The sequence below is a fragment of the Notolabrus celidotus genome, chromosome 18 (genome assembly GCF_009762535.1).
Source record: "Notolabrus celidotus isolate fNotCel1 chromosome 18, fNotCel1.pri, whole genome shotgun sequence".
Taxonomy (NCBI): Eukaryota; Metazoa; Chordata; class Actinopteri; order Labriformes; family Labridae; genus Notolabrus; species Notolabrus celidotus.
The window spans coordinates 29,867,102-29,889,566 of NC_048289.1; the positions used below are offsets into that span (position 1 = coordinate 29,867,102).

The 22,465-nt window shown below is 40.8% G+C and overlaps 1 protein-coding gene across 3 annotated transcripts in view; it reads right to left on the bottom strand.

Annotated features, from left to right (window-relative positions):
- The window catches only part of LOC117829816, a 133,609-nt gene that overhangs the window by 11,936 nt on the left and 99,208 nt on the right, over nt 1-22,465 (bottom strand). For all 3 annotated transcript variants that reach the window (XM_034707511.1, XM_034707510.1, XM_034707509.1), the window contains 3 exons: nt 17,376-17,419; nt 3,878-4,071; nt 947-1,017 (listed from right to left, as the gene is read on the bottom strand). In XM_034707511.1, the coding sequence (XP_034563402.1) occupies nt 947-1,017; nt 3,878-4,071; nt 17,376-17,419 (309 nt within the window). The remainder of the gene's footprint in view (nt 1-946; nt 1,018-3,877; nt 4,072-17,375; nt 17,420-22,465) is intronic.

Sequence of the window (22,465 nt, forward strand, 5' to 3'; positions counted from 1 at the left end):
CTACAGGTTTAGGAGCAACACATGCTGCCATCCAGACAATGCCACCTTACATATAACGCCAAACCACATTCTGCATGTGTTACAACAGCATGTTTCTGTAGTAGAAGAGTCCACGTGCTGAACTGGCCCGCCTGCAGTCCTGACTTGACACCTATTGAAAACATTTGGTGCATCCCAAACATTTAAAGCGTGTTAATAAAGGACGAGGTGATGGAAACCCAATGGTAAGTGTCATCATTTGATATGTTGTCTGTGCAATATTTTCAATTAAATTTAGGGTTGAAGTTATGTGCAAACCATCAAAATCTGTTTTATTATCATTCTACAGAATTGTAATTTAATCTAAGAGCTGATTGATCTGAAAGGAAGTCCAAAAGACACACAGAGCAGATTTCTGTTGATACCAAAGGGTGAAAACCCAATCTCAACATCAACAACAACACACAACAACAACAACAACATCCGCCTGTTGGATGTTGTTGTTGTCTGCAGAGAAGTGGCGGCCTGTTCAGCTGGCACAGGTCTCCTCATACCACAGCCAGACCTCTGCACGGTGCCAGGACACGACTGTGAGGCCGGGACATCATGTCAGAGCACTTTTTAGATGAGTAAACAGGAAATGGGCTCGATAGAGGGACTCTTGGAGAGAGGAGCTTGAAATAAGTGAATGCTTGAGGAGATTGTGTGTAAAAAAAAAAACATGATACAACAGAGCCGTTTTTTGTTATTCACCGCAGGGGGTGAAGATTCACCTTCTGTTAAAACGTGTTGCCAGTATGAATGTCAAACAGAATTCATATGGAGATGCAGTCACCTGTTATTTTAAAGGTTGAATAATGAATATCAAGCGGTAGCTCTTACAAAATGCTTCTCACACAGCCTGACACACAAAAAGAGAAATCTGCATTTACAACAAAAATATTCTGCAGTAATGTGAGCGACTCACTTTCTGCAGGTAGAGGATGAGTCCTTTCAGGATGGCATAGAAGGTCTTCCAGCCTCTCTTCCCTCGCGGTGCTGTGAAGGAGAAAAGTTGTTAGAGCTGCACTTTGAGTTACACAGAGATATAATACCATGCACGGCCTTTAAGGTTGGGGTTACTGCACAGACTCTGGAGCCAGAGGACATCACCAGTGTGAGACTTCAGCGCCCATCGCAGAGTATTTTCACTTCATACTGTACGACAGAAGCAGACAGAGACTCTTTGTCCATCTTTACACACATTAATCCGCTCTGCTGGCTCTTTGTATACATATAGAATGAACCACCAGCTGATTTATGTGTTGTCCTCTCCTGTGAGTCATTTTTCACACCTAAACAGGAGTGTAGATGTTTGGGTTGATCACTGATGACTGTAAATTGGTGTGAAATTGGTTATGACACAGACTTCAGTCTCTGGTTGGTCTGTTCCACTCAGAGTGCAGTGGATGATGACTGAATAGAGAATGAATTAAAGTTCATTTCATGGAGCTGAAGCTTGCAGATTTTACCTTTTGTCTTTCCATGAATGTGCTGGTGCAGAACAGATGCTGTCACTCACTTATCTGCAGGTCAAAACACGCCAAACTGCTGTAGATACTAACCTTTAGTTTTAACAATCTGGCATCCTTCCATATATGTAATAGACCCACAGCGGGCCGTGCTCTTTTCATACCAATCTTGGAACACATCCAACATCTAATGACAGCTCAGCAATCTGATAAAGCCAGTGGTTAGTGATTCAGAGCCAAGACTTCCTTCTCTGTGCATAGCATTGTTTACGATCTGATTTGTGACTTGAAAGCGGCCTTATGTTCAGATCAGAAGTGGAGCTTAATTTGCCTCTTCAGGTTCCTGGTTTCTGCAGAGTAAAGGTTTTGTGCTTTTGACCCCAGAGGAGATTAACAGCCAAATTCCACTAGATCCATATCTGGTTCGTCTCCGGTCTGTCACAGCACCAGATCTGATAGGTTTCTATTCTAGTCAATGTGTTAACTTCCACTGGATCCGCTCAGTTGCCCTCCAGCTGTGTCTCTGATCCGGCAGGTTGGAACACAACGGATCTGATACGCAAGACTTCTATTTTTGCCGGATGCCGGAGCACGACGCATCAATCTCAACAGAGCAGATGGAGCGGGACAGGAAGTCAGGTTTCACCAAAACAAAATGAAATCATCCGGTTAATTTTCAGAATAAACACTCTGTGTTATCACCAGATCATTTTAATTTAACAATAAAAAAAAAATGTAATTTTAAGGGGGCAGGCTTGGGGTCATCAAGGCAGAGGTTTTCAGATGCTGATAAAGACAATATGCATGAGGAGAGGAGCCGGATAGTCCTTGATTTAGTGATTGCCATAGGAAAACCTTGGTCACACGCTGTCCTGCAGTCCTGCTCCGTGCTGTGTTCTGAACATACAACCAGTGGGTGTTGACGGACGAGAGAGCACGGAGCCGGACTGCAGCGGATCTGGTGAAAGTCCCATGTGAGACAGACGGACGCAACATAAGTTTACAACAGTGTGGAATACACAGTGACATGTTCACATAGTCAGGTTGCAAACTAGCTAAATCAAATATCTTAGGCTTTAAATCAGTACGAAAGACATTGAATAAGACATTATGTGTGTGTGTTCTTATTAAATATAGCATGTGCACCAGTTCTTAACCTGACTATCACTTTTATTCTGCTTTTAACCTTTGGCTATTGTGTCGTGTGGACTTTGGTTAGGGCGATTACCTAACTTTAACTTTAACTTTTGAACCACTAATCCTATCAACAAGCTTTAAAAACTCAGTTACAGAGGACATTCTCAGCTTTCCATTGATAACACATTTGTCTCATTCATCCATTCATCCATCCATTATCTTGACCGCTTATCCCGATAGGGGTCACGGGGGGGCTGGAGCCTAACCCAGCTGGCTTCAGGCGGAAGGCAGGTTACACCCTGGACAGGTCGCCAACCTATCACAGGTCTAACACAGAGAGACAGACAACCATTCATGCACACACTCACACCTACGGGCAATTTAGAGTGATCAATCAACCTGAGCATGTTTTTGTCTCATTCAGTATATTCAAAATAAATTCAGGAGAGTCTGGGGCACCGAAAAATGGTCTAGATCTTGAAGGGTTAATGTGTGCACGAGGAAATGTGCATTGTTGAACAATGTCAAGGGGACTGTGGGGGGTTGCCAGTCTCCAGCACCGTTATCTTAAGTGTCCGGCTTGAATAGTTTGGTCAGAGAAGCACTTGTTCCTTTGTTTCGGCTGAGTCCTGAGTCACTTCTGTGGTATGAAACTAGTTTTCTTGTGATTCACAAAAATGTAACAGTCTGAAGTTTGCTGAAACAACATCCTGATGCAAATTTGTAAGAACAAAAATTGCAAGCCCTCAAGAGGAGAAGAAAAAACAACTTTTAAAATGCTTGTTTGTCAAATGGAGGTCAAGTTGAGCATTTCTGATGCAATCAAGGAAGTCTGGAAATCTTAACACTGATTAGCTTTAGCAACAAAGAGTCAAGAGGATATGCCGCTCAACTTGAAATGTTTGATGTAGCACAGATTGTTAGATCAGGTTTTAGATTACGGACGATGAGAGCCTGACGTCAGTACAGCAGATTGTGCTCCTCCTGCTTCTGCTCTCCATACAGACCTTTCATTACTGCGTGGACTGAAGTCTGCTGATACATGTCTGTTTAATACAGCTCAGACTACAAATGTAGTCCAAACTGAAACCAGGACGCTCCAGATCCCTGCCTGAGGATGTTTGTAAGTCTAAGTAGAATCTGTGAGTGAAGGTGCCATAGAACAAAAGGTATAATGACTTCAAACATGAGATGATTTGGTCTGTTTTAAGGGCTAGGATGAGTTTTGACACTTGATAAGAGACTCATACTTCTCTTGCCATCTGAGTCGGCGTGGACTTTGCGGACCAGGAACCCGTTCTTGTATAAAAGCGCTCCAGAGGGCTCCATCTCCTCCGACAGGGGCTTTCCACTGCTGCCCACCCGCTTCATGGATCTGGAGGCGTTGGAGTCGCACAGGCTGTCCCCGAGCTCCGAGAACGACTTCCTCAGCTCTTCCTCGTCGCTGTGGAGACAAAATGAAAAACAGATCCCATAGCGATCAACACTTATGTGTCACGTCTCATTAGCAACGCGAATAAACACATCGTCATTCATCCTGTCCGTTCGCCTCTCACTGTGTGCTCGTTACACAAGCAGCAGAGGACGCGAGGTCCGCAGATTTCACACTCAAACTTTGGTTTCATACAGAGCACATGAGTAATATCGCAGAGCTTTTGTTACACAAGACATTCAAAGCGTTGTGTATCAGGGGGAAAACCTGAGTGAATGGAGCTGTCTTCAAAGCTTTAATTGTGTGTTTTTCCTCTCTCCCTGTTCTCCAGAGAAACAGTCCTCTCTCCTTGATCAAAAAGTACCACAGCTAAGGAGTGACACCATCCTCCTCGTTCAGCTTTGAGGTGAGAAACAGGGGCATCTTTACCCCAGGGGGAGAGGAGGACAACATCCCTCTCTGAAAGCAGACACATCCCTGCTGCTCTTCCTCCTCTTGATGCTCACAAGGAGCCTCAGAGGTGAGAAACACTACTCTTCCTCTACAAGGAAAACTTACAGATTTAAAAGACAAGAGAAGCCCTCTTATTGTGATTCTTTACTAAATCAGGTTGAACACTTTGTACATTTCTTAATGTACATCTCTAAAAAAGCTGAAATCAGGGATGTGATTCGCTGGGACAACAAGCAGGTAAATGCACAGAGCGCAGGATGCAGATATCTTTATGACATTGGCTGCCAGTATCTTTTAGATTTTAAGATGATTTTATTGGTTTTCAAATCTCTTAATGGTCTTGATCCTTCTTATTTATCAGATTTGCTTTTATCATATGAGCCAGTGAGAGCCCTCAGGTCTTCAGGTAGTGGACTTTTAATGGTACCAAAAGCTAGAACAAAGACTCAAAGTGAGGCAGCCTTTTATCATCACAGCCCACAGGTCTGTGGAACACCCTACCTGAAGATCTGAGGGCTGCACAGAGCATCAACATTTTTAAAAGCAAACTCAAGACCGAGCTTTTTAGTCTCGCTTTTAACCGAGCTTTATTCTTATAACAGTTTTATTTATTTATTCAGAATCAGAATCAGAATCAGCTTTATTGGTCAGGTATGCTTGAACACACAAGGACTTTGTCTTAGTAAACTGTGCTCTCTTTGTAGAAGGCATAAGAATTAGGCATACAAATAATAATAATAAAAAATAAATATATATATAATAATAACAATAACATCAGCTATAAATACAAAGAACAACAAATAGGCATGACTAATATGTACAGACTAGGGATGAACACAATTAATCGATAATCGATTAATTGATTGTTAAGAAATTACTCGAAACACACATTTTTGTTATCAGTTTTCCGTCACGTGGAACAAACATCATGTGGTCTCATATTACACTCATCTATCAGGGAGGTGTTTTAAGTTTAAAGCATGTTTGGATGTGAATCAGCTGTTAAAGGTGTTGCGCACAGCGGAGACGCTCAGCTGGGGGCTGCGGCTGTGCGTCAGGTCTCCACGTGCGCTTTTTAAAAGAGGATCAATACAAAACTGCTGCCAACAACAACACGGACACAAAGGTTGACAACTTTAACAGGACATTTCCCACCTTTGGATACAAAGGTAACAGACAGGTGGGAAATTCTGGTACGCTACGTTTACAGAGCAGCAACATCAGAGCCGTGGCTTTTCTCCTGCGGACTGATGATGACCCGGTTGCGCTCCTGGCTGACACCTGACCGAATACACACGTTTATTTTTCTCAATAAGAACGAGTAGACAGAAAACTGGACACTGTGAGTCTGAAGTACTGTTTCTGTTAGTATTATGAGCCTTCACTTTATAAGATTATATCCTAGAGAATATTTTAATGAGCCTGATCGTTGATATTCTGCGTGTCAAACGTGTGCCCGTATTCAATCCCGTCAGTTATTGCATTTTGTTGATGTAAAAAATAAAATTTAAGGGGAAAACAACGTATTTGTCATTGTTTTTGACGTAAGAATAAAAATGTTTTTTTTTTTAATCAATTAATCGATAATTGATAGTTAACATTTCCAAAAATCGATCATGGAAAATACTTAAAATGTACATCCCTAGTACAGACTAAAATAATATGATAATAGTGCAGTGGTGAGTAGCAGAGGTAGTTCTTACATTTAAAAAAAAAAGTATATGTAGGTGAAAGTTAAATAATAAAATAAATAAAATATGTGAATTCTGCTTGGAGAATTGTTACATTGTATATTTATTTATCATCTAGTTAAAATTTTTGTCACTTTTTGTTCTATTTTATTATTTGTTTTAAGTTAGCATCTTATTTCCTTTTATGGTTTATATTTAGTGTTTTATATTAGTAATGTATTTTATTTTGGTGAGTTTAACTTCCTGTGTTGAGTTTTAACATCATATTTTACCTCCAGTGTTTCCTCATTCAGATATCATGAGAGCATTTCCTCAGTTTGTTCAGCAACTTATTTTAATTTTTTTTTGTATTTACTTTATTTTATTTTCATTGTATTTATCATTATTGTGCATATATGTGTTCTTCACCTGAGGATTGTGGTTGGTTTTGGGGCTGGGTTGGGATTAGGATTGGGGGGTCTATTTACTTTGTGTTACAATATCATTATATGAAAAGCGCTTTATAAATAAAGTCTGATTGATTGATTGAAAGTGTAATTGTCGTGGAATTTTCATAGTCTTATATATATGTATATAAGAATGTTTAACTATTGTATTCTTTCAGTCTAAATGTCATGTTTAGAGTAACTTGTTTCCTATGTCATCTGTGACGGGCGAGATCGTGTCAGGGTAGTAGTCAAGGTCTCTCCCCCTGCTCCTGTCTTTATCTGTGTGTTATGGCCTTACTGTCTCCAGAACTAGAGCACAGGTCTTCTTCCTACTTGTTGTGTTCCTATTGTCCAAACATGGTTATCTAACTTTAGTGTCGTCTTCAGAGGGAATAATACCATGCCAAGGGTTTTGTCTGTCAGAACTGACTTGGCATTGCACTGCACTCTCCTGCCTGTGTACTGTTATGTTATTTCTCCTTGGCCAAGTTCTACATAAACTATTTCAACGTAAGCCGTCAGAGTCTCCTGAGTCTTCTGTGTCCAGTGTCCAGTTTGTTGCTGAATTCCATCACAGTAATGATATCTGCATCCTGAGCTCCATCTCTTCAGTGTATACCCGTTAATAGTTGGTTTCATGAAGTTAGATTACTTTGCACAGGGAACAATATGTATTTTTGAGCATAAAACTCTATATTAAATAATTCAGTGAAGTCTTTTGCACATTTTTTGGCTTTTCTGCATAATTTGATATTTTCCTCATTGTCTTTTATGCATCTGGAAAAGTTAAATATTTTACAACCACTGTACTATAATACTGCACAGTTTTATCTTCATGGCCTAATATACAAAAACACAGCCTCCCAACAAAACTTCAACCAGTCTGTGTTGCTACCAGTCCCTGAAGAGATGCTTGTTACGTTACTTTTGCATCATGCAGATAAATACAAACAGCCAAGACTACAGGGGGCTTTACTGCTTTTGCTGGCTTTAAAGATGGAGCTCAAAAGTTTGGTTCAAAAATAATGAAAAGCCTGTCTCCAATAAAGGCAGGGTGATTTTACTGACTGATTTAAATACAAGCCTGTGCTACTAATAGAAGCTTTACGGTAATTTCACAAACACACCACTATCATCTCTCTCTCTCTTCATCTCCCTCTATCCCTCTCTCCAACACGGTCTCAGCAGATGTGTGTCTAACATGAGTCTGGTCCTGCTGGAGGTTTCTGCCTGTTAAAGGAAGTTTGTCCTTGCCACTGTAACTTGCAAAAGAGATGAACGTATCTCCCTCCATCAGTACCTAAAGTCTCTAAAAGTAGTATGGGAGGTAAGCCTTCAGTCATCAGGCCCCTCTCCTTTGGAATCATCTACCAGTCAGGTCCAGAGCAGACACCCTCTCTACTTTTAAGAGTAGGCTTCAAACTTTCCTTTTGATAAAGCTTATAGTTAGCTGGATCAGGCTTGGACCAGCTCTTAGTTATGCTGCTATAGGCTTAAACTAACACACTGGGATCCTGTCTTTCCCTCTCTCTCCTCTCTCTGCCTGTCTCTCACTTTATCTCTTCCTGTCCCATTAAAGTTACTAACCATAGACCTTTCTGGAGTCCCTGAGCTCCCTTGTCTCGTAGGTTCCTCTGGATCTCTGCTGCTGTGGACGTGCCAGACTCCAGCTGCTACAACTACTACTATCCGTCTCCCCACTATCATCTCTCTCTCTCTCTCTTCATCTCCCTCTATCCCTCTCTCCAACACGTAGGTCTCAGCAGATGTGTGTCTAACATGAGTCTGGTCCTGCTGGAGGTTTCTGCCTGTTAAAGGAAGTTTGTCCTTGCCACTGTAACTTGCTAAATGCTGCAAAGTGCTCTGCTCATGGTGGATTAAGATCAGACTGAGTCCTGTCTGGAAGATGGGACTGGATCTGATCCTGTCTTGATGTTGATCTTTGTTAATAGTAGAACATAGAGTACGGTCTAGATCTGCTCTGTTTGGAAAGAGTCGAGGATAACGTTTGTTGTGATTTGGCATTTTATAATAAAGATTGATGGATTGAAGTGAAAGAATCTCTTCTTTCTTCAGTTTCTTCACGACCAAAATGTAAAACAGAGAATAAAAGAATGAAAGATGATGCAGTGAAGGAGACCCTGTTTTATGCAACATTTATTAATGTAACAAAGTTAATGAGAGTGGATCATTAACAGTCAGTTGACCTACAGTCTGAGTCTGCAGCACTGACAGAATATAATTTAACCCAGCAGACTTCTTTAATCTCTATAAGAGTAAAGTTGTTGCTCATGGATGTGAAGTTTCTTGTGAACATCCCTCATTAACGTCTCCTCGAGGAGCCATCTTTGAAAACGAGGAGTCTGATGAGCTGCTCGGCTCGGAGTGTCTTTGAACGCAGCTTCGTTTCTTAATAACTGCTCATGCTCACTGTGAGTGTGTGAGTGTGTGTGTGTGTGTGTGTGTGTGAACTTTTACATTTCATTTTGAAGATGAGAGGTTTTTGTTGTTTTTATTATTCAGTTTAATTTTGATCTTAATGAAGGTTCTCGTCGACCAGCCTCTTAAAGATGTATTCAACCCAGCTTTCTTTTAACCCTCTCGTCTTTGAGCTCGTTTCTCTGCCTCTGATTGATTTATTTTATTGTAGTTTCCATTAAAAGATATAAATTGAAACAGTTTCCTCTGAGGATACATTTTTGTTTTACTACCCACAGTTTTTTATATTTCTGTTATATCTTTATTGTCTGTTTAACTGTGCTTTTTAATCATTATTTTCTCTTTAAGTTGAATTAAATCCTTTAAGACATGTTTCCTGAATTTTCCACAGTGAATACATATTTATTTATATTAGTCTTACTCTTTAAAGCACCTAGAGATCACATTCATCCTCTACTCTACTACTTATTTGTCAAAGTAGAATAGAATAGAATAGAATGCCTTTATTGTCATTGTAACAAGTACAATGAAATAGAAAGGTGCAGTCATCATTAGGTGCAAAAAACAATGCACCTAATGATGGAGCAACCAGCCGCGGTGTCCATGCACGCAGCCATCTTGGATCAAGAATTTCAACAAGAATCTATATAGAAAAGAAATGTTCATCAAAGACGACAGCTTGGCCATAATTCTCCTGTCAGCCACCACCTCCACAGGGTCCAGGACTGAGCTGGCCTTCTTCCCCAGTTAGTTCGTCTTGCTCTCCTGTATCCTGTCCGCCCACAGCAGTGAAATCCTTCCAATGTGGCGTTAGTGTCTGGTGTTAGCTCTGTTAGCATGATGCTAACAGGCTACTCTGCAGGAGCCTCATTAGTCAACACAGCTGTCAATCAATCATCCTTGTAGCATCAAATGACTAATTCAATTTTAAAGCTCCTGTTAGTAACTTTTGTTTTGTGTTGACTTTGGCGCCCCCTGTGGACAAGGTGGTGCATCTCACCCTGCTTCATTGTGAACAGTCAAGTGTAAGGCTGTTTTAATAACCGCCTGCTACATACTACCTACAAACGCAGTATCCATTACGTACTGCATACTGCATTCTGCTTTTGAATTTAGTCTGTAGTCTGACTGTTTTGTTGGATCTGGTCTGCAGGATGCTGGGGTCATAGGCGTCGCTGGATTTACGGTTTCGGGGACAGGAAGTAAACAACGGCCAGGCTGATAACAAAACTGCTTCTTTAGCATCACTTATGAGTTAAGAAAGTAAGTAAAGTGGAATCTAATAAGTTTTACAGCACCGAAAAAACTGAGTTCCCCGTCATATACGGATAAAAGAAGAAGTTAGCGCTGTGCATTGTGGGAAACAGTACGTGAGGGAGACTGTCCGATGCATACTGAGACCTTTTCCAGAATCAGTACGGCAATCCGGGTAGTTTTGGCATACTGCAGATTTTGCTCTTGTTCACATACTACTTACTGAAGTTTGGCCAAACCAGTACGTACTGCTAGTAAAGTAGGCGGTTTGAAAACAGCCCTTTTGCCACGACTAGCACCTACCCCCATCAGCAGGTTCATACGTTAAAATTTAAAGGTACAGAAATGATCAGACTTTATTCTGAAGGTCTAATTTACTTTTGCAGATCATATAAAAGTATCTTTATTAATTCTAATCTGACTAATAACCAGATAAAAGCTCCCCACAGGAGCTTTAATTTGCAGTAACTGGAGGTAAAGTATTTCTGGTTCCAGCTGGATGTTGAGGTAATACTGAATAATGTAATTAGGTGTTTTGTGTCGTATTTGAATGACATACAATTTCAACGATACAAATTGCTAAAGCAGCGTTAATCCCATTCTCTTGATAATCCCTCATAATTCACGTGCATTCAGTTCTTTGAGTGTTTTAAAGGGATTTGTCACATTAGGAGATGATCGAAGCTTCAGGCGAAAACACAGAGAGGCTCTGCAGCTGCCTGGCGAGCGAACGCGGCAATCCCACTTGTTACCTCACCAGGCGGCACCCATGCAAAAGTTCAGCCTGAAAATAGAATAATGGCTGGATGCCGAACCCCCCCGAGACCACGCTATGAGTAACCAACAGAACATAACAGCAGTTAACCCCTGCAGGAGAGAGGTAGAGAGAGAGAAGAGGGATAGAGAGAGAGAGAGAGGAAGAGAGGGAGCCAATGAGCATGTAGCCTGTTGCCTGGTAACTGCCTGAATCCCGGTCTACGCAGAGACAAGAGTGAGAGGAGCTGGAGGGAGTGAGGAGAGAGGGAGGGATAGAGAGGGAGTGGAGGGTGAGGATAGGAGACTGGTGGGGGTGGGGGTGTGGGGGACATAGATGATCCTTCTCAGATGGCAGAAAAAAAAAACAACAAAATTCAATGAGAGAGGAAAAAAGAGAAGAGAGGAAACAAGAAGGGAAAAAGAGAAGAACAATCTAAAGAGGTGAGAAAAGAAATAAGAAAAGAAAAAATAAAAGATTAAAATTAAAAAGAATAAGAGAAAATTTAAGGACAAAAAAAGTAAAAGTCTGCAGAATAAAAAGGAAAGAAAGACAAAAAAGAAAAGATTGATGGAATAAAAGAAAAAAGGAAAAAGACACAAACAAATGAAGAAGGTTGAAAGAAAGTATTGTAAGGAATAGGAAAAAGAAAGAGAGAAAGAAAGAGAGAAAGAAAAAAAAGAACAGAATAAAGAAAGAAAAAATTATAGGCTCAATTAAAAAGAGAAGGGAAAAAATGAATGACAGAAAAGGAAAAGTCAGCAGTATAAAAAAGAAATAAAGTTTGAAAGAATTAAAGAAAAAGAAAAGGGAAACAAGATGCAAACAACAAAAACATTGAAAGAAAAGAAGAAAGAAAGAAAGAAAGAAAGAAAGAAGAAAGAAAGAAGAAAGAAGAAAGACAAAAAAATTAGGGAGAAAGAAAAAAAAGGAAAGAAAAAAAAGGAAAGAAAAAAGAAAAATGACTTCAGAAAATGGAAGAAAGAAAGCAAGAAAGAATGAAAGAATGATAGAATTATAGAAAGATAGAATGATAGAAAGAAGATGTTTAATATTTACAAAACTCTTTATTTCCTTTTACAGGTGGGAAATGTAAATCTTAAATCTTTGTCCTGAAGAAGTCGTGAACCTTAAAGTGAAAATATTCTTGTTGAATTTGAATCTTTCTGACTGAAGAAGAAATCCAGTCCTCAGCGGTTCAGACATAATCAGGTCAAATATTGAGTTAGGACAGTCGGCTGTACGTTCAGTTTCTGATGAAGTGAGTGAATATAATTAATTTATCATTAATCTAAAACTCCAGATATTCAACGGCTTCATAAACATCTGCATGAACATGGCTGATTATGTTGATAAGGACTTCCCTGAGTTTTTAGTCAGTTTGCAGTGAAGTGAATTTTAACTTGATTCTCTGTTTTTTGTGCCTCTTAATGTTCTGAAAGCTTTGACGGTGTCTAAAACCCATTTTCAACTTTCTGAAACTTTTATTCTGTTTGTGAAAATGCAAGAAAGGGAGATTTTACTGTTTTTTTTTCACCTCTAAACCTCCTCAGACCAGGTCCTGATTCAAAACCACTACACTTGGACTTGTCAGATCTGGTCTAGAATATCCCAGAGAAGCTTCAAACTTTTTAAAACACAGTTTCAGACTGCTGAAACCTTCATTCTGTTTGTGAGAATGTGAAGTAGATTTGGATCAGAGGTGGAAACAACAGTAAAAACTCTCTTTTTGCATTTTTACAAACAGAATGAAGGTTTCACAAATCTGTGTTTTAAAGGTGCAGTGTGTAATAATTAGCACCACTATCACTGGGCTTCACAATGCTGCTGGCCGACGCCACTCAGACTACATCATCCAATCTATGGGCTGAATGAGTTCTGTTGTTCAATCATAAGACCAGTGTTTTGGTCCTGAGTTGCATCATGGTAAAACTGAGCCCAATGTATTCAACATGGGAGCACAGAGTCTGCAGGTAAACATGTCAGATTAGTTTGCTGAGTGTGGCTAACGCTAGCAGAGCTTCAGTCTTCAGTCCTCCTTGCAGGTTAGCATCCTTATGTCTGTGCTGGTTCCTCATGTCTCTGGTGGAGTGGTTATATGTCAGTTTAACCAGACACAGCCTACATACAGCTTTATCTCCATTTACTAGATCAACATACTGACAAACCACGCCGTGCTACAAGACGACATCTGTCACTTGTGCTTGTTTACATCCAGGTAGTAGAGCTTTATGGTAGTAGCAACAGCCCCAATTAGTGGCGGATGGATGTGCAACAGCTTAGACAACATCTGAGCAGCATTTCAGGCCTACATCAAGAAACATATGAATAACCTGTTAAGCCGTCGAGTATTTCTGGTGCCAACTAGCGAGGGCGACATCTTTAATCCTGCAGTCGACTAAACGCCTCAGGTTATTCTATTAAGCAGCTTTTCACTAACATGCTCTTTTGGACATGTGATACTGAGCCGTCCTGTTGTGGACAGCACTCATCCATCTCTCCTGCTGCAGGTGAGAGGTAGAGAGAGCCGTCGATGGTAAGAAGACAGGATGATTGGAGGCACGGAGGGAGGAGGAGCGAGAGGATCAGCAGAATAAAAAAGAATAATGGAGCAGATGGGTCTCCTTTCTGCGCCTCTTGTTGCTCATTTGTTCGTTTTGCAATCATCACATCCTTTAATGAAATTATCCTCCCGTCGTTCTCCACCCTGCCCCACCTGTTTTTATCTGCAGCTACGACTTGTTGCGCCTCTCTTTCTCTGCACAATGCCCACCACCACCACCAACACCACCAGCACCACCTCTCCCTGTGCTCTCCACCCCCGCTCCTGAATGAGGAAGCATGTGTGTTCTGTATACGTCTGTGTTCTGTGTGTGTGTGCGTTTGGAGAACATGTGGGTGCATCCAACTGCACCATCGAGAGTGGCCATGTGCGTGTATCTCTCTGTGGGGGTGTGAAATAACATCCATCGCTCTGTTTTTTTTTTCTGTGTGTGTGTGCGTTTCTCATCTAGCACTAAACTGTGCGCCCACACACACACACACACACACACCTGTAATGAGATGTACAGAGCAGATATCACAAACACAATCTGTATTCATATGATCACAGCACGCGGTTTGTTTTAGAGTCAGAAGATCACACCTCCATCACAGGACGGAGTGGAGCTGTTCTTTTTAAAGCTGAGAGTAAATGAGTGAATCAACGATGGGAGGGTCCACCAATGAAAGAGAACAAAGATGAACAGAACACACACTCTCTGTTACGACTGAAAACACACCGACAAATGTTTTTAAAGAGACGAGGCTGAAAGAAAGAAAGGAAGGAGACATGGAGGAAATTAAAAGAATACATAAAAGAAAGAACAGAAAGAAAGAAAGAAAGAAAGAAAAGAAGAAAGAAACGGAGAATTGTAGGAAAATAAAAAGAATGAATACAATAATTAAAGGAGAAATATATAGAATAAGGGAAAGAACAAAAAGAAAGAGTAAAAGAGAAAGGAAAAACAGGCAAAAGGGATGAATAAAGAAAAAAATAATAAATGGTGGCAGAAAGAAAAAAAAGAAAAGAAAAAAAGAGAAATAAGGAAGTAAGAGGAAAGAAAAAAGGGCAAATGAACAGGAAAGGCATAAAAAAATAAATAGGAGAAAGACAGAAAAAAAAAAAAGAAAAACGATAAAAGGAAAAAGAAAAAACTGAAAAAAAGAAAACAGAAAAAAGGGGCAAATGAAAGAAGAATAATAATTAAGAGAAGAAAGAAAAACAAAAAAAAAAAAAATAAATAGAATATCTACTAATAAGAAAATAAATAAATAAATAAAGAAAAAGAAAGAAAGAAATAATTAGGAGTATAAAAAAGAAAAACAAAGAAAAACTAAAAAGGAAGAATGAGAGAAAGAAAAAAGGGCAAATGAAAAGGAAAGAAAGAAAAAATAAGTGGGGAGAAAGACAGAAAGAAAGAAAGAAAGAAAGAAAGAAAGAAAGAAGAATTGTAGAAATAAAAAGAATAATACAACAATTAAGAGAAATATATAGATAAGGGAAAAGAAAAAAGAAAGAGTAAAAGAGAAAGAAAAACAGAAAAGGAAAAAGAAAAACAGAAAAAAGAAAAACAGAAAAAAGAAAACAGAAAAAAAAAAACAAAAAATAAAACAAAAAAAAAAAGAACAGAAAAAATGAAGAAAGAAAAATATAGAAAGACAGAATAAAGAAAGAAATAAAGAAAGAAGAAAGAAAGAAAGAAAGAAAGAAAGAAGAAAGACAACAGAAAAAAGCTAAGAAAGAGTGAAAAGAAAAAAGGGCAAATAAAATAAGAAGAAAGAAGAAAGAAAGATTTACAAAACTAATTTTTCCTTTAACAAAAGAAGGAGAAGTTCTGAGGTGGGAACGTTAATCTAAAATCACAAACAGAAACAGGAGCAGGAGTGAGGGGCCTGGTTCTCTCAGTGGGAGGAGCAGGCTTCCTGAACACAGAGGCTTCACATCGTGTTTAATTGAGTTATCACCACGGGAACAAACGAGTGGTTTGTTTTGATCTCAGGGTTTCTAAACCTCCGACCAGAAGGGCTAAACTCCACTGACGTACGACCGATCAGAGACATCTCAACTCATTTTTATTTCTACAGCACCTTTCATACATTCAAGCATTCAGACCAAACTGCACTTTTATTGTTTTCCTTTTCTGTTGTTTTCCTTCTGCACAAAGTGAGCTCTGATGTTATCTCTGTTTTGATGCTTTAATAAGTCTTCTGGTTTCCATATCAGCCATTGACAGATTTCTAGCGCTCCCACATACATGCCTTTTCCTCTTTTTGTGAGTGATACTTTCAGGCTTTCATGCTTTTATCAGAGAGGACAGGAAAAGAGACACAGGTTGGGATGGAAACTGACCGCCCACTTGAGGAAAACAGCCTCTGTGCAGGGGGCGATTCAACCACCAGAGCATGCCTCATTGTCCTCCTTTCTTTATTCTTGTGTGGAATAAAAACTTAAAATAAAACAGCTGCTTTGAGCCGATGATTGAGCTGATCATGTAACAAACACACGAGCATAACCACGCCTAATTCAACCCTAACATTCAGGATGTTTACAGACACCTGAATGGCATTATTTGGGTTGAGGTGTGGTCTACTCTGGACCTCGTACTACACGCTCTACACGCTGTTGTGTGTTTGTGTTTGTGTTTGCAGCCTCAGATGAAACACAGAACAGCCGTGTATCTGTCACAGAGCGTGTGTGATCTCAGTCAATGAGTTGCAAGTGAAGAAATGTCCACTGTGTGATGAAAAATGCATCAGCCGAGCGAGCAGGGTGTGAAGTGGAGGCAAAGAGTGACACCGAGCTCTGCTTCTGAACACACTTTCTTATTTTTATTCCTCAGACTGAATTTACTCTAAAATATTAAAAACCAACATGTGCAAGTCTCTGCTGCCAAAGCAGACTGCTGCAGGCTGAATCTCTCAATCTGTAACTCATTGTGTTTGGAGGTGGATTCTCTTCTTTCGGCGTGTTTACGTGTCTAAAAACGACACCTCTCCTATCCCCCTGTGCGGCGGCGGCGAGTGTTTAAATAGCCGTGTATATGTCAGCGGAGATGTTTGAACTGGATCGCCTGCCTCTCTGTGGATCTCCTCCTCGATCTGCTCCTCTGACCACTTTTTATTCGGCTGCTTCGGGAGCGCTGCTGCAGCTATTTTTGGAGAGGTAGTGGGAGGCTGTGGTCACACCTTTGTTCGGGATGCAGGTAAAGAGACATTTAAATAGAGTCTCTCTCTCTCTCTCTCTCTTTCTCTCTTTCCCTCCATTTGTTCTTTATCTTCACATTAAAAACACAAAAAACCAACATGCACACATCTATACGACCAATTTCCACCGTGCATTATATCCATCCCCCTGTGTGTGTGTGTGTGTGTGTGTGTGTGTGTGTGTGCAGCAGAGAGAACACAGGGATGGAAAGAGCAATGCGGTAGCTATGGAGTCGTATCCATGGTGCCGTAGCTATGGCAACAAAGCTTGGAAAGCGAGTGACTTAATTGGCATCTCTGAGGCGCTCCAGCGCTGCAATCCAGAATAGCAACCCTTGACACACTAATGTTTCCTTCACATGCCAGACAACACGCACGTCATTAATGAGGATGCTAACAAGCTAATCAATATCTCTTATTGCTTCCTGCCCTTCAGGACGACATGTGTGTGTTATCCAATGTGTGTGTGTGTGTGTTATTGTGTGTGTGTTTGTGAAAGGAAGAGACAGAAACAGTCACAGAAGAGGAGAAGGTGATAAAAAAATGACTTACAGTGTCCATTGCAGCTTCTGATTCTTGATGGAGTTGTAGAGCGCCTGCAGAGGGAAAAAAAACAGTAATCACATTTTCAGACAGAGACGTCGGCTCCTCGCTGCAGGTGTAGCGATACGATCAGCTATTACAGGTGCAGGTAAATGTTTTCTACTGTCAGCGTCTGAGCTGCTTTTTTACATTTCACCGTCTGCCTGAACCCGAAGACGGCGAGGAGACGACAGAGGACGAGAAGAACGAGACTTTATCAATCTATTTTTCATTCTTCTTCTTCAGATGATCTTTCTGTGCATTGGTTAAAATGTGACAGAATTTAAAGGACCACGCTTGTTCTTCAAGTGTGAAAGTGAACTGACCCAGATTACAGGACGACCCTTCTAGTTTGTAAAAATAACACTTGACAAAAAAATACTTCAATTTTAGTTTCAGTGAGGATCAAACAAACACACTGAATGTCTTTAAAACATGAAACCGTCTGATTAAAACTTGATCACATGTGTTTTTTATTATCTTTCTTTTACTCAGGCTTGGACCAGCTCTTAGTTATGCTGCTATAGGCTTAGACTGACACATTGGGATCCTGTCTTTCCCTCTCTCTCCTCTCTAGAACACTACGCTCCCAACATGCAAGCCTGCTCGTCATACCTAAAGTCTTTAAAAGTAGTATGGGAGGTAGAACCTTCAGTTATCAGGCACCTCTCCTTTGGAATCATCTACCAGTCAGGGTCCAGGAAGCAGACACCCTCTCTACTTTTAAGAGTAGGCTTCAAACTTTCCTTTTTGATAAAGCTTATAGTTAAGGCTTACTCAGGCTTGGACCAGCTCTTAGTTATGCTGCTATAGGCTTAGACTGACATACTAGGATCCTGTCCTTCCTTTTCTCTCCTCTCTCTGCCACTTCCCTCTCTAGAACAATACACTCCCAACATGCAGGTCTGCTGGTCGTACCTAAAGTCTCTAAAGTAGTATGGGAGGTCAAGCCTTCAGTTATCAGGCACCTCTCCTTTGGAATCCTCTACCAGTCAGGGTCCAGGAAGCAGACACCCTCTCTACTTTTAAGAGTAGGCTTCAAACTTTCCTTTTTGATAAAGCTTATAGTTAGAGCTGGATCAGGCTTGGACCAGCTCTTAGTTATGCTGCTATAGGCTTAGACTGACACACTGGGATCCTGTCTTTCCCTCTCTCTCCTCTCTTTGCCCATTCCCCCCTCTAGAACACTACGCTCCCAACATGCAGGCCTGCTCATCATACCGACAGTCTTTAAAAGTAGTATGGGAAGTTGAGCCTTCAGTTATCAGGCCCCTCTCCTTTGGAATCATCTACCAGTCAGGGTCTGGGAGGCAGACACCCTCTCTACTTTTAAGAGTAGGCTTCAAACTTTCCTTTTTGATAAAGCTCATAGTTAGAGCTGGATCAGGCTTGGACCAGCTCTTAGTTATGCTGCTATAGGCTTAGACTGCAAGGGGAAATGACACCCCTCTCTCTCCTCTCTCTGCCTGTCTCTCACTTTATCTCTTCCTGTCCCATTAAAGTTACTAACCATAGACCTTTCTGGAGTCCCTGAGCTCCCTTGTCTCGTAGGTTCCTCTGGATCTCTGCTGCTGTGGACGTGCCAGACTCCAGCTGCTACAAATACTACTATCCATCTCTCCACTATCATCTCTCTCTCTCTCTTCATCTCCCTCTATCCCTCTCTCCAACACGGTCTCAGCAGATGTGTGTCTAACATGAGTCTGGTCCTGCTGGAGGTTTCTGCCTGTTAAAGGAAGTTTGTCCTTGCCACTGTAACTTGCTAAATGCTGCAAAGTGCTCTGCTCATGGTGGATTAAGATGAGATCAGACTGAGTCCTGTCTGTAAGAGGGGACTGGATCTGATCCTGTCTTGATGTTGGGTAAAGAATGTATTCCAGAGGCTTCATACGAACAGATTAAACATGCTAATTAAAAAATAACTGATGTTAAAATCAGCCAGCAATCTATTGATAATTAGGTAACATGTTTAAATAAATGGGAAATGCATCAAATATTCATAATTTACAGTTAACTCAACCAGAGATGCAACACAATCAATCTAAGAAATTGACCACAGACTTTCATAATAATTACACAACAGCACTATTAATCATGAGCTAACTGCCTGTACGCTCAGAGAGCACACAGCTCAAACCAGCTTCACTCGTTCTCTTCACCCAACAGTCCATCAATCAGCCAATCAGCCGACCAGCACAACATCAGTTACTGAGCCATTATCCACCGAGCACCCGGCCTGTCAATGGAAAGACCAGCAGATCAATCAGCCTTTAAATAATTTAAGCTTCCATGCAAACACATCGACCTTCTCAAAGCAAAATTAAGTTACAGCTCGGAGACATGAGCACAAAAAGGAAGAATAAGAACAAAATGAAAAAGGCAAAGTGGTGAACGCCGGATCAATCGCTTCTTTCAGTGACACCGTGAAGCACTTAGTGACGTCTGTTCTTGGAAGGGGATTAAACTCAACTTTAACTTTAGAGCCAAGAAATCTGATCATCAGTGTAACAAGAATATAAACATCTGCTGTTTGCTCCCTCTGAACTGTGATTGCCCTGAAAGGTGTTTTATGCTGGTTATAGAACAGACTGAAATGAACGCTGATGCCTCAGGACGATCTACAAAAGCAAACACAACCATCAGTGATGAGATGGATCGAGTAAGGGATGATGCATACTCCCTTCTGCACATCAGTTTGATTTGACATGTGTGATCAGGTCGTCCCTGGTGTCACTTTTGCCTTTTAGAATAAATCACTGTTGTTATTTGGATTTGATCAATCAGAAGCCTTCCATTCTATTCTGTTCTATTCTCCTTTCTGCTTATCGGTTTGATATGACGTGTGTGATCAAGTTTGTCCCTGGCATCGTTTTTTTTGTTGGGAATTAATCATCATTATCAAGTGGTTTCAACCAATCAGAATCAAAGAATGTAACACAGCTAGGAAACAAGTAAGAAAGTCTTGTAGTAATTCTTTATATTTACACTAAATGCCTGTGACCACTGCTGAAAGGCTAGCGTCAGATGAAGTGACAAACTGCAGGCAGCAGAAACAATCAATCAATCAATCTTCATTTATATAGAACCAAATCCCAACAAATGTTCTCCTCAGACTCTTTCCAAACAGAGCCGGTCTAGACTGTACTCTATGTTCTATTATTAACAAAGACCCAACATCAAGACCGGACAGGACTCAGTCTGATCTCATCTTAATCCACCACGAGCATTGCCCCTCGCAGTATCTAGCTAGTTATAGCAGCGAGGACAAACTTCCTTTAACAGGCAGAAACCTCCAGCAGGACCAGACTCATGTTAGACACACATCTGCTGAGACCGTGTTGGAGAGAGGGATAGAGGAGAATAAGAGAGAGTGATGACAGTGATGAAGGAATAGTAGTAGCTGTTGCTGCTGTCGTCCAGCAAGTCCGTATTAGCTGGAGTCTGGAACGTCCACAGCAGGAGGACGTCTACGACAGCAAACAAGTCAAAGACTCTCAATGAGTGAGAAATAAGTTGGACTGTATGTATCGTGTTTTTTTGGTCTGTTGACCACTCAAAGTACTTTTACGTTACATGTCATGTCCACCCATTCAATCAATCAATCTTTATTTATAAAGCACCAAATCCCAACAAATGTTCTCCTCAGACTCTTTCCAAACAGAGCAGGTCTAGACCGTACTCTATGTTCTATTATTAACAAAGACCCAACATCAAGACCGGATAAGACCCAGTCCCATGAGCAGAGCACTTTGCAGCATTTAGCAAGTTACAGTGGCAAGGACAAACTTCCTTTAACAGGCAGAAACCTCCAGCAGGACCAGACTCATGTTAGACAGGTATCTAGATGATGTAGTTTGATGCACTTGAGGGGCACTTCAAGATAGCTTAAGCTACAAATGTGTGTGTAGAAATGGGAATATTTTGCGATAACTAGCGGTCCAATTCTGGACTGAAATGCTCCCATGCTCACCCCTCCTGTCGGTGAAGTTACGGTGGCCTTTGAGGACAAAAAGCGCCTGTGATGCACGACAAGAATGATCCTCCATTTGTCAAGTTTTAACTATCAAAAACATTCTTTTGCACACAACAACCTCTCTTCTTCTTCTTCAACCAGTGCATTCACTGAATACAAAAACATGCATGTTCTGATAAATGCAGCTAAAAACTACCCACTGCACCTTTAAGTACAAAGGTTCATTCACTGCAGCTGATAAATTATGTCACAGAACATTAATCATAAAATCAATTTCGAAAATGAGACGTAAATGTCACGTTTTCATGGATCCATCAAATTAAATACCGGATCAATCAAGGCAGAACTCCATAAAGACCACCTTTGGAGCGCTGCCAGCTACGGTGTACTACAACCATGCATCATGTATTACAGATACAGGATAATATTACTGGTATGAATGGCATTATAAGGCTCATATTTCCAGTCCTGGTTGTATCTGCTCCTGTTTGCTGTTGCTGTTGCTGTAACTATTATCGTCTGATGTTCAGGCTGCAAATGTTCCTGGTGTTGTGTTGACGTTTTAAGCGCTTCACTTTGCGTCTTTAACTTTCAATATCTCATCAAACGACACAAAAACGTCCAGATTAACGCAGCCAGGAGGATAAAAAGAATCAAACTTGGGTCTTAAGCTGCATATTAGTCGTGTGATGTGACAGAGAAACAGCTTCCACAGCTCCCACAGCTTAAGACCCTTTGACACTTCATTTTCCAACTTCCCCATGTGACCCTGAATGTCACAGCAGTTTCACAGGCTGAGGGAGGGGAGGAGGGGGAGGGCGGGCAGCATGAAGCCATCAGATCGCAGCTTTTTAGACTCAGATCGAGGCAGCTGATGGACAGCTGTGACGGCTGAGGTGATGGAGAGGACACTTACGGGCACTTCATCACCACCCTGCTCACCTCTGAAATCCTCGCAGACCACTAACACATGTCCTCTGCAACCACGGACATAATTGCCATGTGGGGGAAAAACCTCACACTCAGCTAAAATCGATCATTTTCCATTTCATCCCTTTGATTAAAGAACTGCTGCTAATGCTCTTCA